Genomic DNA, 16,292 nt, shown 5'->3' with positions numbered 1-16,292 from the left:
ACAAAACCAAAAAAAGTGCTTTAGTAAGTCAGTAAAAAGTAGGTAGGAGTATTTAAAACAAGAAAATGATAAGGGTGCCCATACTTATGCACCTGTCAAATTTTGTTTGAATGCAGATTGCACATTTTCTGTTAGTACAATAAACCTCATTTCAAGGCAGAAACATTACTGTGTCCAAAAGTTATTTCATATATCAAACTGAAATAGCTGTTGCAAAAACACCAATTTTTATAAAACATTAAGCTTAAGATTAATAGGGGTGCCCAAACTTTTTCATATAACTGTAAGTATTTTTGTAAATGCAATATTTGCCAGTGAGCGGCGCTATTGCTGCTCACTCAGTCCTGATTACTTTACCCCTACCATCTGCCGATGTCCCGTTAACTTGCGGACTCCCTTGCATCACCGAGGCGTGACCCAGTGGCGTGCACCCCCCTGATTGACTGGGCTGTATGCAGTGTATTAACGCACGTCACAGCCCACTATCTAGCGCGCGCTTGCAGTCAGTGCAAGCAGAAGAGAGAGGGAAAGCGCTCGCTGGATACTGGGCTGGGATATGCGGTGAAACGCCACCCACAGCCCAGTCAATCAAGGGGAGTGCATGCGACTGGGTCACACATTCTGTGATGCAAGGGAGTCCGGAAGTTGACGTGACATTAGATGTCAGTTGTGGCTGCAGAAGGGGCTCAAGTGATCGGGATTGAGCAAGCAGCGATAGCGCCGCTCACAGGCAAATATGACAACATAAGGTATTTACAAAAATACTTATTTAAAAGGTTTAAATTGATGGGCGAATTATACATTGTAGTGGACCACCTCTTTAAACATTTCACTGCCTGTTTTTAAACAATATTTTACCTCAAAGAAATAATCGGCTGTGATTCTTTGCTGTAATATCAGTATATTCTTTTGCTTCCTCCCCTGCCCAGGAGCTGTGGTATGATCATACCTTGTTCCTGCACAGTCAGACACAGCCATTACACAGGGGAACATTGATCAGATTATCTCAGCACAGGAACATTTTATTTAAACACATCCAATTGTGGAAGTTATTATTATTCCAAGATCTGTTGATTAAAATATACTTTTGATCGTGGCACAACCCCTTTAAAACAGTGCCTTAAATGGTTGCCCTTTTTTTTTTTTTTAACTAATTGTTGATTAAATGGAATCTGTCAGCTGTTTTTTGCTATGTAATCTGAAGACCGCATGCTGTAGGGGTTAAAACACTGATTTCAGCAATGCTTATCTTATCATGCTCCTCTTGTTGTTTGCTTGAAATTATTATTTTAGCACCAGGAACTGATCATTACTGGCACCTAGCAGTGTTACTCCCCTGGTCTGACTCCGCCCCCTCCTGTGATAAGCTGCTCACTGTCTATAGACGTTGTATATACAGAGCCCGTTGTGGGTGGGGGCAGATTCCTCACCTCTGCCATAGCTAAATCTAAAAGCTCTGATTGTGTCAGAATGGCTGCAGCCAGTAAATTAAGTGATACATCGTTGGATTCAAGGTCTCTTTCCCTACATTAGGCGGCTCTGAGATGAGATATCAAAAACCTGCTGACAGATTCCATCTAAATGCACAAACATGATATTCCAGCATTCATTATGCTGAATTGGCTGATTTATTACATCAGTCAGCCTATCTTATCATATTTATTATCAGTTCTAAGGTTAATTTCTACCAATGAGTTTATTTCTTCCTAGGAGTGCTATTTTGGAAAGTGGAGGAAACCATAAAATAATAACAATCATACGATTATTTACCAATTGCTTTATCCATGAATATTATAAGGACAACGCAAAGGTGATGTAAAAACATTTCTGTATATTATTCATTACTAAAATCTTTTGTAATGAGAACAGATTATCATGTTTCATTTTTCCCAAATAAGCCAAATCCCATTTAATGTGTGTCCCTTGTACATGTATGGTTTAATGATTTTATTACTTTTAAATCCTCATAAAATGTGAATAATACTCGTTCAAAAACTGCCTCAAAATCTAAAATCAAAGTTATATTAAAATCCATGCCAACTAAAATGTATGGTATAGTGAGAGGTTGTCCACTATCCTAATCGAGTTACTGGTTTTGCCATAAATTCCTAAGGATGATGCCCCTAATGATCCCCATATACTTTTCCTGCCATTTTTTATGTTGTTTTTATGTCTGTCTTCATACTTCCTATGTCCTGGCATCAACTCTGCTAACACATTCATCACTTCCTCTTCAGAATCCTCTGCTCTTTTCTTACATTTCCCATCATTCCTTGTACTGGGCTGCCAGCCAATAGTTAGCACACCCCTTGAAAGAAAACTCTTAAACCCCTCCCACTCCTCCCCCAGCGCACAGGTTCAGCATGATCTCCTGTACTGGACCCTGTTACATGGAACAGAAGTAATGCACAAAGCACCAGAACACCGACCATGCCAATAAAGATTATCCCCTAGTTCCCCTCACTGACAGAGATAGATGGGATAGATAGATAATGGGATGTTTCATACAGATACAGGAGGGTACTGGATCTGCTGGGGAAACATATCTGCAGCATGCACAGGAACAGGGTGAGCTCTGCTGAATAGAGTCACGCCCACTCACACTTAAAGCCACGGCGACCCGTCAATTTCCAGAGCTTGGAACTGAAGGAGATTTTGATGTGACATCACAGGAAGCAAGGAGATTATCAGCCAGAGATCATGTGACCATTAGATCAGCTCAGGTTAGAGAAAAATTTGGAAAAGCAAAGTGTTTAGTAAAGTGCATATCTATGGCAGTTTGTTCACATAAAAGGGACACGTAAAATAGTGGCCAACCCCTTTAAGTGTATGGCCATCGGATTGCCAGCAGCACTGATTGCACTCAATCTTTTAACCTCTTATTTTGTAATTACTGAAGTAACAAGCACAGCGTTGCAGTCATATTGACATGAGTTTTAATCCTCAGGCATTCAGTTCTTTTTGTGTGTTTTTGGCTATTTTAACTTTAGAACTTTTGGCACATGAGCTAAAATATGTTCTGTGTCAAGTCAATCGAAATTTTGATTGCTGTAGCCCCAGGTGCATTGATTCTTACACAAAAATTACAGATGTCTACAAGTACAGTAGACACATAACTAAATCTGTTAACGTGGCAGAAATGTATGCATCCTAGAGTCACACATTTTAGTTTATTTAAAGAGAGAACTCTTATTTTTGTTGTTTGCTTTGCATGGTGTTTATACCATTTACATTAGAACACTTTTGTGCACACCAAAATTTTAGTTTTTCTTTGTTTAATTCTGTTTTGCTTGATGTGAAAAGTAAATGCTATTTACATCAAATTTTTATTAACACATATGGCTTATGTGCCAGGAAACCTGCCAACAAATACTCCAAACATAGGCATATGCTTTTTTTATATGATATGAAACAAACATTTCCAACATCAGGCTGGTATACTTTTTTTTCTGCATTTAAAAGCGTAGTTAGCTACACTTTTTTTTTTTTCAGAGGCATCCATTAAAAAACTATGTTTTTCTTTTAAATGCCTTATATGCCCCTTTTTGGCTTTTTTAACATCCCAGTATAAGACTCCAATGGCAGGCTTTAATGCCAGTCTGTAAAGTTCCTAAGTGCCAATATTTGCTCTCTTCATTTCACATATACATATCCAAACTCTTTTGAAGCCACTGAGGAACCTAATGTGTATCCAATAGATCCTCTCGTTAACACTACAATAATATCAAATAGAAAATCATGTTCACACCATACAAATGTTTGCACAATTTTTATCTGTTCATTGTACCATATAATGACATATATATGCAAATGAAAGCAATGGAAGACATAATGGTAAATCATCACCCCAAGTGATAAAGTTTTTCACAGTATTATTCCATCAGTTCCACATGGAGATGCTTTTTTAGTGTAAAAATGTGTGTGTATGTATATGTAATATATATATATATATATATATATATATATATATATATATTTATATAGTGCTTGTTAGTGTCAGTCTCAGTTTGTGTTCTGTGTTAGAAAAAAAAATTCCATTCTGTACAATTTTATTCCATTTTATACCGTATTTTTTGGACTATAAGACGCACCTGTTTTAGAGGAGGTAAATTGAAGCAAAAAATGTGGTCATGATGCACTGTTATGGGAGAGGGTGTCTGCTACTGACCTGACACTGTTATAGGGGTAATGTCCCCAATTCTGTACTAATAGTCCCCATCCTGGTATATGTATGCCCCCATCCTTGTATATATGGCCCCCCCATTCTGATATACGTGGCACATGGCCCCCATCCCCATCCTGGTATACATGGCCCCCCATCCTGGTATACATGGCCCCCCATCCTGGTATACATGGCCCCCCATCCTGGTATGCATGACACCCCCATCCCAATCCTGGTGTGCATGGCACCCCCATCCTGGTATTCATGGCACCCCCATCCTGGTATTCATGGCACCCCATCCTGGTATGCATGGCACCCCCATCCTGGTATGCATGGCACCCCCATCCTGGTATGCATGGCACCCCCATCTTGGTATGCATGGCACCCCCATCCTGGTATGCATGGCACCCCCATTCCCATCCTGGTATGCATGGTACCCCCATCCCTATCACGCTGCACACAAAAAATAAACTATTCTACTCACCTTCCCTCTGCTCCAGCGGCGTTCTGTTCTGATACCAGCAGTTGATTTCAGTGTGTAAGCAGCATATGTCGTCGCTGCCATGCTCCTCCACACGCTGCCATGCGCCACATGGGAGTGGGGAGCAGTGAATATTCGTTTTCTTTAACAGCAGGCATAGTGTTGACTGCAGCAGGCGGCTCCTGCCTCCTGTGACCCGCTCCTCCGGCGCTGCCAACCACCATCCACAGCCGGACTATAAGGTACTGTACATCCGAACTATAAGATGCACCACACACACACACACACACACACACACACACACACACTGCATCACATATGTCCCTACTTCATCCACACAGTCTCCTTGGCATTGCGCTCCTGCGCAGGCGTACTTTTCTGCCCTGTGGAGGGCAGAGCAAAGTATTGCAATGTGCATGCACCGGATTGAACCACATGAACCAGTATTTTACTCTGCCCTGGTCCCAATAAATGCAGAGAGGGAAAGCTCGCGCTAGATGCTAGGCTGTGACATGCGGTGCAACGCCGCCCAAAGCCCATCAGTCACGGGGGTGCGTGTCTCTGGGTCACGCCCGGCTGCAGCCGGAACTTGACTTGACATCAGCGGATGTCTGAGGAGACTGCAGCCAGGTCACATGATGCCTAGTGAGCGGTCAGCGATAGCGCCGCTCACAGGCAACAATGACAATGGAAGGTAATTACAAAAACACTTCTTTCCACTGTTTAAATTAATGGGCACATTATATATAGCAGTGGACAACCTCTTTAAAGTAAGAAAAGCCCACAATGGTCAATGAAAAACTTGAAACTGACAAAAGTAAATTTCAGTTTCAATTTACTGAGCATTAGCTAATGGAAATCGTACATTGCTTTTGAATTGTGATTTAGAAGAAAAAAAAAAACAACTAATTGACCTGGACAAAAATTCTGGCACACACAAACTAATATTTTTTTGCACAACCTTTTGAGGCAATCACTGCAGACATATGATTTCTATAGCTTTCAATGAGACTTCTGCACCTGTCCACAGGTATTTTGGCTCACTCCTCATAAGCAAACTGCTCCAGTTGTCTCCTGTGTGATAGGATCCTTCTCTAGACTGAATGTTTCAGCTCCTTCCACAGATGTTTAATCAGATTTAGATCAGGGCTCATAGGCCACTTCAGAATAGTCCAATGCTTTGATCTTGGCCTTTCTTGATGTTTTTAATTGTGTGTTTTGGGTCATTGTCGTGTTGGAGGACCCATAACTTGCGACTCATGCCAAGCTTTCCAAAACTGTGCAGCACATTTCTTTTCAGAATTCCTTGATAGTTTTGAGATTTCATTGAACCCTGCACAGATTCAAGACACCATGTGCTAGATACAGCAAAGCAGCCCTAAAACATAACCCTGTCTTCTCCATGTTATATAGTAGTTCCAATGTTCTTTTATTTGTATGCTTCATTTTTCCGTCTGTAACACAGAGCTGATGTGCCTTGCCAAAAAAGCTCCAGTTTTGTCTCATCTGTCCAAAGTACATTCTCCCAGAAGCTTTGTTGCTTGTCAATATGCATTTTGGCAAATTCCAGTCTCATTTTTTTATGATTTGCTTTCAGCAGTGATTTTTACCTTTATCGTGTCCAATGAAATCCAGTGACGTGCATGAGGTGAGCTGAGTTCATTGGACATGACCTCGGCTCATCTTTATGCCGTCACAGCGAGACACTGAGGAGCGCAAGCATGCCTGCTCTTCTCAGTGTCTGCGGGATGACAGGCTGGATGGCAGCGTTCTGCTGTGGTCCAGCCTGTCATCTCGATGTAGCAGAGCTGGAGCCGTCCTGGGAACCATGGAAAGGTAAGGATGAGGTTGGTTTATTATTTTTCTTTTATTGCAGGAGATCGTTGGCTTCAGCTGGAATGGGTGTGATGGTAAGTATGGTTTAATTTAGAACAATAAAGAATTGTGTGTTTATTTCAATTAAAGGACTTTATTCTGGGTGTTGTGTTTTTTTTAAATACTTTACTAGAAATTCATGGCGGTCATGTCTAATATTGGCGTGACCCCATGAATTTCGGGCTTAGGGCCAGCTGATAATGCCAAGCTGGCCCTAACCCCTTTATTACCCAGTGAGCCACCGCACCAGGGCCCTGGATGAGTTGGGTACAGCGCCAGAAGATGGCGCTTCTATGAACGCGCCATTTTCTGGGGTGGCTGCGGACTGCAATTTGCAGTGGGGGGGGGGCCAGAAAGCTTGGGCCTCCCTGCGCTGCAGATTCCAGCCCCCAGCTGCCTAGTTGTACCTGGCTGGACACAAAAATAGGGCGAAGCCCCACGTATTTTTTTTTTAATTATTTCATGAAATTCATGAAATAATTAAGAAAAAAAGGGCTTCCCTATATTGTTGTGTCCGGCCAGGTACAAATAGGCAGCTGGTGGTTGGGGGCAGCCCGTTCCTGCCTGCTGTACCTGGCTGGACACAAATATAGTGCGAAGCACCACTTCAATTTTTTTCAATTATTTCAGGAAATTCATGAAATAATTTAAAAAAAATTGACGTGGGGCTTCGCACTATATTTGTGTCCAGTCAGGTGCAGCAGGCAGGAACGGGCTGCCCCCAACCACCAGCTGCCTATTTGTACCTGGCCGGACACAACAATATAGGGAAGCCCTTTTTTTCTTAATTATTTCATGAAATAATTTAAAGAAAATTGACGTGGGGCTTCGCCCTGTTTTTGAGTCCAGCCAGGTACAACTAGGCAGCTGGGGGCTGGAATCCGCAGCGCAGGGAGGCCCAAGCTTTCTGGGCCACCCCCGCTGCAAATTGCAGTCCGCAGCCACCCCGGAAAATGGCGCGTTCATAGAAGCGCCATCTTCTGGCGCTGTACCCAACTCATCCAGGGCCCTGATGCGTTGGCTCACTGGGTAATAAAGGGGTTAGGGCCAGCTTGGCATTATCAGCTGGCCCTAAGCCCGAAATTCATGGGGTCATTCATTCATGGGGAATTCTCACGCTGAAGCGCTGAGTGCAGGAGAATTTTCCCACGCTGTCAGTGACGTGCATGAGGTGAGCTGAGTTCATTGGACATGAGCTCACCTTATGCACGTCACTGACAGCGTGGGAGAATTCTCCTGCACTCAGCGCTTCAGCGTGGGAGAATTCTCACGCTGAAGCGCTGAGTGCAGGAGAATTTTCCCACGCTGTCAGTGACGTGCATGAGGTGAGCCGAGTTCATTGGACATGACCTCGGCTCATCTGGATGCCGTCACAGAGAGACGCTGAGGAGCGCAAGCATGCCTGCGCTTCTCAGTGTCCGCGGGATGACAGGCTGGATGGCAGCGTTCTGCTGCGGTCCAGCCTGTCATCTCGATGTAGCAGAGCTGAAGCTGTCGTGGGAACCATGGAAAGGTAAGGATGATGTTGCTTTATTATTTTTCTTTTATTGCAGGGGATCGTTGGCTTCAGCTGGAATGGGCGTGACGGTAAGTATGGTTTAATTTAGAACAATAAAGAATTGTGTCTTTATTTCAATTAAAGGACTTTATTCTGGGTGTTTGTGTTTTTTTTTAACTTTGACTATGGGGTTAGTAATGGGGGTGTCTTATAGACGCCTCTCCATTACTAACCTGGGCTTGATGTCAGCTGGCATTATAAGCTGACATCAACCCCAGCCCTATTACCCCACTGCCACCGCTACAGGGCAGTGGGAAGAGCGAGGCTAAGTGCCAGAATTGGCGCATCCTATGGATGTGCCATTTCTGGGGCGGCTGACGGCTGGTGTTTCTAGCCTGGGAGGGGGCCAATATTCATGCCACCCTTCCTGGGCTATTAATATCAGCCCCCAGCTGTCTGCCTAGCCTTTGCTAGCTATTAAAATAGAGGGGACCCCACGTCAATTTTTTGGGGGGTCCCCCATTTTAATAGCTAGTAAAGGCTAGGCATTCAGCTGGGGGCTGATATTAGTAGCCTGGGAAGCTCCATGGGTATTACCCCCTTCCCAGGCTTTAAACATCTGCCCCAGCCGTCTGCTTAACCTCCGCTAGAGCCTAAAATTAAGGGGAACCCCACGCTAATTTTTTTTTAAATAAATCCTTTATTTTAACACTAAATGACAAGTACAGTAATCAACACTGTCACTGTACTTCATATATATGTGACTGACATGTTTCTATCTATCTAATCTATGTGTGATGCTCTATTCCTTCCATTCTAAATTGTCGGGTACCGCTGCTGAATTGCCGGCCGGCTTTTTTAAAGAGACGGTCCATGAAAACACTAATATTTTTTTTTATAAATCCTTTACACTAAATGGCAAGTACAGTAATCAACACTGTCACTGTACTTCTTATATATGTGACTGACATGTTTCTATCTATCTAATTTATGTGTGATTCTCTATTCCTTCTATTCTAAATTGTCGGGTACCGCTGCTGAATTGCCGGCCGGCTTTTTTAAAGAGACGGTGCATGAAAACACTAATATTTTTTTTTTTATAAATCCTTTACACTAAATGGCAAGTACAGTAATCAACACTGTCACTGTACTTCTTATATATGTGACTGACATGTTTCTATCTATCTAATCTATGTGTGAAGCTCTATTCTTTCGGTTCTAAATTGTCGGGTACCGGTGTATGCCGCTGCTGAATTGCCGGCTTTTCATGTTTCACTGTGAGCACAGTTCCCATCGATTTGGGCAATCACTCTAATGCCACAACCACCATGGCTGTGGCATTACAGTGAGTGGCAGACAATCCCTGCATGATTGGTGCTCTAAATAGCGCCAGACATGCAGGACACGCTTTTGGTGCACGAACAGTTATCGAACATAACCTCGAACAGCCGAATTTTTTGCAAATCGTTCGGGTTCGTCGAACAACTCGAACACCGCCCAAAACAGCTCGAATTTGAGATTGGCGAACAGTTCTAGTCGAACACCGCTCATCTCTACTCTGGAGGTGTCGGAGTTGCTGCCAAAGGCCCCATCCAATAACGTAATTTGTTAGAAATGTCACACCCCGGGTCATATAGCTGCCCGTTGCCAACAAGTTAATGGATTGCAGCATAGGATGGCGCTACTCGTACTTTGCATATCCTGCCTGCAGTGCTTTCCCTCAACCAGGCGAGAGACCACATGCATGCCCTTTGTCAGTGAATAGTGTGCAAGTGACTGGTCTATTGGACTTGGGGAGTTTGGTAACCCTAGTGAGGACCACAAATTCCTCATCGTCTGATTCCGCGGAAAAAGGTGGGTGTTTGCTGTATCCATGGGGACGCTAAGGACTACCGTGTGGCCCGAGTCGTCATAGACACAAACTGTGGTGCCAAGTCGCATGAGGTGGGTATAGTCAAGGACCTGTTACACCCTGTTATAATAGGGCGGGGCTTTGCCTTGTTTTGGGACTTTTGGGAGAAAGGGCGGAAGCTGGGTTGTCCGGACAACAACCAGGTTGATCCTGAAGAAACCTCGTCGCAGGCCGCAGCTGACGAGTTTCTTTTTTGTGTGCTTGTTGGGGATGGGGATGAGGATGAGGCATTATCCCCGGAGGCCAACATCCCTGGGCTGGAGGTGTCCGGGGGAAACTTTGGAACCACCCAACTCAGGTACTTAACTCTAAAAGGGGCGTTTGATAATGTCACTGTTCTTAATGGTGTTGCTCAAGAGCCGGGGGCTGACACCCGATATCCGTACTTTGCCGTAAATGGAGAGTAACTAAGTTACTATATCGGGTCACCAAGCTCAGAGGAGAGGTAATCGAGCAGTTACTAGTACCCGGGCCGTACAGATGCAGGGTGTTAGATATGGCCCATGCACATATCTTAGGTGGTCATCTGGGGGTAGAAAAATTCCAGGAAAGGATCCTCCAGAGGTTCTACTGGCCTGTTTGCCACCGAGAGATCGTGAATTATTGTAGGTCCTGTCCCACCTGCCAGTTGACCTCCCTGTGGCTCACTTCTGTAGCCCCTTAGTGCCAGTACCTATCATTGAGGTCCTGTTCGATCGCATCAAGTCCGCCAGAGGACATCAGTATATCCTGGTGGTACTGGACTATGCTACACGATACCCTGAGGCCGTACCACTACAAAACTCCTCTGCCAAGTGCATAGCCCGGGAGTTGGTCCACATCTTTTCGAGAACGGGATTGCCTAAGGAGATCCTAACGGACCAAGGGATCCCATTTATGTCGAGGGTGATGAGGGAGTTGTGCAAAACCCTGCAAATTACACAACTCAGGACCTCAGTCTAACACCTGCAGACTGACGGCTTAGTGGAGAGGTTTAATAAGACCTTGAAGGCCATGTTGAAGAAGGTCGTAGAGAAAGATGGCTGAGACTGTCTACTGCCATACCTTCTGTTTTCCATCAGACAGGTCCCTCAGGCCTTTACTGGATTCTTCCCTTTTGAGCTGTTATATGGCCGACACCCCCACGGACTCCTGGACTTGGCAAAGGAGACCTGGGAGGTGGAGTCTACACCCTGCAGGCGTGTAATCGAACATGGGCCCCAGATGCAAGAGAGCATTGCCGAGGTGATGCCCATTGTGAAAGAACACCTCCTCAAAGCACAAGAGGCACAGTTGGTGTACAATAGATCGGCGAGGGTGAGACACTTCAACCCTGGGGATCGGGTACTGGTGCTGATACCTACTGTGGAGAGCAAATTCCTGGCGAAGTGGCAGAGCCCATATGAAGTAGTTGAAAAGGTTGAGGATGTCAACTGTAAAGTCCACCAACCAGGGAGAAGGAAGCCCTACCAGGTGTACCACGTCAACCTGATTAAGCCATGTCGAGATAGGAGCCTGTAGAAGATCCCTGTTTGGTGGTGAAGTCTGAAGCCGACGAGGAGATGGTCAAGGTGGCAGAGTCGCTGTCACGTGCCCAAAAGCAACAGTGCCGAGAGTTGCTACAGCGGAACAGAGACCTATTCTCAGAACTACCGGGATGTAATCGGATCATAGAATATGAGGTTGTTACGGAGCCTCATGTCCGAGTAAACATGAAGCTGTATCAGATTCCTGAAGCCCGCCAAGAGGTGATCTTGAAAGAGGTGAAGTGGATTCTGAGCCTGGGAGTCTTTGAAGAGTCCAAGAGTGGCTGGTCCAGTCCTATAGTCTACGTGCTTAAACCAGATGAAGAATGGCGGTTTTGCAATGACTATAGGAAGCTCAACGAAGTCTTGAAGTTTGACACCTACCCAATGCCCAGGGTAGATGAACTAATTGAAAGGTTGGGGCCGGCCAGGTATATTACCACCCTTGACCTCACAAAGGAATATTGGCAAAAAACCCAGGTCCCAAGGATGCCAAGGAGAAGACGGCCTTCTCAATGCCAGACTGTTGTTTCCAGTACACAAGGATGCCATTTGGGTTGCAAGGGGCCCCAGCTACCTTCCAGATAGCAATGGACTGGATCCTAGCTCCCCACAAGAAGTATGCAGGCCTACCTGGATGACATCGTGATCTACCGCCAGGATTGGGGAAGCCGTCGAGGCGATACTTGATGCTCTACGGAAGGCGGGGTTTTCCATAAACCCGAAGAAATGTGACTTGGGCTATGTCGTAGGCAGAGGCGAATTAAAGCCCCAAATAAAGTCGACTCGATCCAGCGTTGGCCACAACCCCTCTCAAAGAAACAAGTCAGAGCGTTTTTGGGCATCGTGGGCTATTACTGCCGGTTTATCCCCAACTTCGACGTGATAGCCGCCCCTTTGACAGACCTCCTTAAAGGGACAAAGTTGGCTATGGCTCAGTGGTCTCCAGAAGCTGGGGGCCTTCCAGGAACTGAAGCTAGCTCTGTGTAAACAGCCAGTGCTGGTGGCACCGGATTTCTCAAAGGAGTTTGGGGTCCAGACGGACGCATCAGATGTCGGACTGGGTGCTGTCCTGTCCTATCACAAGAGATGAACGGGGAAGAGCAACCCATAATGTATTTAAGTCGGAAGCTGACATCCTGTGAGAAGAATTACTCCATAGTGGAGAAGGAATGTTTGACCATCAAGTTGGGCTTTGGACACTCTAAGATACAGAAAATAGGAAGAAAGCGATCAGGAAATAAAATGTCCAGAAACTTTATTTGTGATAATTAAAAAAAATTGTGATCAGATCATGACTAAAACTGGTAATCAAAATGCGTCGATCTTAATATTGGACACTTGGTGGTTGCTGATTTCCATATTTATGGTTTTATCATTTTATTTCCTGATCTCTGGAGATTTCTTCCTATTTTCTGCACTGTTTTCCACCCGGACCAGGGCGGCTCCGTGCGATGGCTCCTTAGAAGCAAAGTGCATATACTAATTGGTGAGCTGACTTTTCTTTTCCCCTTCTCCCTATGTTACACTTACACTCTACTACCTCTTAGTCAAGAATTTCAGGTTGGTGTCAGACCATGCCCCACTAAGGTGGATGAGGGAGAAGATTGGGAACAATGCCCGAGTGACCAGGTGGTTCCTAGCCCTTCAGGATTTTAGCTTAGATGTAGAGCATAGGCCCGGGAAACTGCATGGCAATGCTGATGCACTGTAGAGGGTCCACTGTTTGATAGCGGAAGGTGCCAAACCCCTGGCTTTGGGCCGAGGGGGGGGTATGTAAGATGGCCACCAGACAGATCCTTAAAGGGAGATATGTATCATCGAGGTTGGTAGCTTCGATAATGTAAACCCGGGTAAGCATGCTCCAGCACGAGTAGTGCTGAGAGGGTTAATAGGGCGTATCAGGGCCGGGTTTTACGAGCAGTCATAAGAGATGGGCGGGAATGGCTGCTCACATATCCCCACCCCGAGGACATGGTTTTGTAAATAAAATGGAGACCAAGTGTCTCATTCAGTGTCTGTGTCTGGAGATGTCTGGATCTCCAGTGTGTTGGTCTGTGCTAAGGACTTAAGAAACTGGACACTAACCTGACCGGGCAAACCCGCCATATTATAGGGCCATTTTACTTTGTGTTTCTATTTTGTGCTGAGAAAGGCTGTTTTTGTGTTTTGCGTCCTGAGCTGTTTATGCTGTCTTCATAAACCAGCCTGGATATTCCAACGAAAATGCTTCCTGTGCCTACGTCAACCGCAGCTGAGTGAGTACAAACCCTACAGGTGCGATTTGACACTGATGTACCTTGACCTTGAGTTCAACTCTAATCTCTTTGGAAGCTCTTCTGGGCTCTTTAGTTACCATTTCTATTATCCGTTCCTTAAATTTGTCATCAATTTTCCTCTTGCGGCCACGTCTAGGGAGGTTGGCTACAGTCCCGTAGACCTTAAACTTCTGAATAATATGGCAACTGTAGTTACAGGAACATCCAACTGTTTGGAGATGGTCTTATAGCTTGTAGCTAACATGCTGGTCAATAATTTTCTTTCTAATCTCCTGAGACAACTCTCACCTTAGCTTTCTTTGGTCCGAGTTCAGTGTGGTACACACCATGATACCAAACCGCACAATGACTACTTTTCAGCATTCAAATAGGCAGACTGACTTTACAAGTTGATAGACACTTGTGATGCTAATTATGTGGCACACCTTAGTTTAACATGTTCCTATGGTAAAATTATTTTTCATCATTTTTGTCCACAATTCAAAAGCAATGTCTGAATCCAATAGTTATTTAGTAAATTTAAATTGAAAATTACTTTTCAGTTTCATGTTATTTCAGTGACCATTGTGGGTTTTCCTCACTTTAACAGAAGGGTATAAACAATTTTGTCCGTGTGTATATATGTACACGGTCACCAGGAATACCTGAAATACCAGGAGAAAATAATTTAAATGATCTAATTTTTGGAAATTTGGCAAATGAATAAGGGAGTTCTCCCTCTAGAATTGTTCTGGGGCATCACTTTTCAAATTAGGTTAAAATTCCAGCCGCACAGTAAAAAAGTCATTCCCACTCCTCACTCTCCAAACCTGAATTTTGCATCAGAGAGTGTTTTTGCATACACCACATTAGAGTGTTTATAAACTAAGAAATTCACTTCTTCCTTTAAATTGTTGTTCTCATTATACCCCTAAATGAATACCAACGATTTCAACCCATTCTCAATATGGCCAATTTCCTTTTTTTTTTCTTCTTCCCCTTCTTAAAAAATGTTATTCTTGCCATTTTCTGAGACTTGTAACGCTTTCATTTTTTGATCGATAGAGCTCTGTGAGAGCTTGTTTTTTGTGGGGAGAGACCATGTTTTTATTGATACAATTTTGGTATAGATATGACATTTTTATAGCTTCTTCCAGCATGTTTTGCAGTTTGGGCTTTTTTGACATTTTTTCTCATTATTTTGTTTTACAATCGGATTCATTATTTTTATATTTTGTTAGATCGGACTTCTCTGGGTGTGGCGATACCACATATATGCATGGTTTTTATTATCAATATTTTTAATGGGGGTGATTTTAACTTTTATTTTGTATTTTTTTAAAATCTTATTTTTTTTACTTTTCACTGTATTTATTAGTCCCTTTAGGGGACTTAATGTTGATGAACGAGCATCATGGATGTGTGAATCTGCAGCAGTCTACTAAATGTCTGAAAAAGCCACTATTTCAAAAATCTCCTGATGAACCATAGAAAGAAGGGGGGAACTTGTTGTGGTGAACTGGTAGCTATTTGGGGTTTTACCCTTTGTGACAAAGCAGTTATAACATTGCTTATGTACTGATAAGAAACAGTGGTTGTATATAGCTTAATTCATTAAATTACATCTAGAGCATTTGCGCACTAATACCACTTTAGACAATCATACTAGCACTTTAGCACTGATAGCACTTTAGGCATTTTGTATTAGTATGCCCTATCTTCATAGCGACTAGGATCCATTGGGACCATCTTCTACTGAATATATTTGTGCAGTACATATGTACATATTATGGTTCTGTTATACTCTATAAACTCTTGTGTTGTGGATGTTAATAGTTTGCACAAATACATTTTTGCTACAGGGATCCTTGCCATCTACGAGTATATGTGGGGACAAAAATCACTATGTTGATATACAGTGGGTACGAAAAGTATTCAGACTCCTTTACATTTTCACTCTGTGTCATTGCAGCCATTTGGTGAATTCTAAAAAGTTCATTTTTTTCTCATTAATGTACACTTTGCAATCCATCTTGACTGAAAAAAACTGAAATGTAGAAATTTTTGCAAATTTATTAAAGAAAAACTGAAATATCACATGGTCATAAGTATTCAGACCCTTTGCTCAGACACTCATATTTAAGTCACATGCTGTCCATTTCCTTGTGATCCTCCTTGAGATGGTTCTACTCCTTCATTGGAGTCCAGTTGTGTTTAATTAAACTGATAGAACTTGATTTGGAAAGGCACACACCTATCTATATAAGACCTCACAGCTCACAGTGCATGTCAGACCAAATGAGAATCCTGAGCTCAAAGGAACTGCCCAAGGAGCTCAGAGACAGAATTGTGGCAAGGCACAGATCTGGCCATGGTTACAAAAGAATTTCTGCAGTACTCAAGGTTCCTAAGAGCACAGTGGCCTCCATAATCCTTGAATGCAAGAAGTTTGGGACCACCAGAAGCCTTCCTAGACCTGGCCGTCCAGCCAAACTGAACAATTGTGGGAGAAGAGCCTTGGTGAGAGAGGTAAATAAGAAGCCCAAGATCACTGTGGCTGAGCTCCAGAGATGCAGTAGGGAGATGGGAGAAAGTTCCACA

The 16,292-nt window shown here is 43.7% G+C and overlaps 1 protein-coding gene across 2 annotated transcripts in view; it reads left to right on the top strand.

Moving 5' to 3' along the window:
• The window catches only part of FANCC (FA complementation group C), a 269,767-nt gene that overhangs the window by 194,291 nt on the left and 59,184 nt on the right, over positions 1–16,292 (top strand). For both annotated transcript variants that reach the window (XM_073670977.1, XM_073670976.1), the window contains exon 10: positions 1,711–1,810. In XM_073670977.1, coding sequence (XP_073527078.1) covers positions 1,711–1,810 — 100 coding nt within the window. The remainder of the gene's footprint in view (positions 1–1,710; positions 1,811–16,292) is intronic.

This window comes from Phyllobates terribilis, unplaced genomic scaffold, assembly GCF_046119375.1.
Source record: "Phyllobates terribilis strain yellow unplaced genomic scaffold, ASM4611937v1 Scaffold_1__5_contigs__length_1240528914, whole genome shotgun sequence".
Classification (NCBI taxonomy): Eukaryota; Metazoa; Chordata; class Amphibia; order Anura; family Dendrobatidae; genus Phyllobates; species Phyllobates terribilis.
Note: the sequence above shows the minus strand (reverse complement) of the source record. Positions and strands in the feature narration are given on the sequence as shown.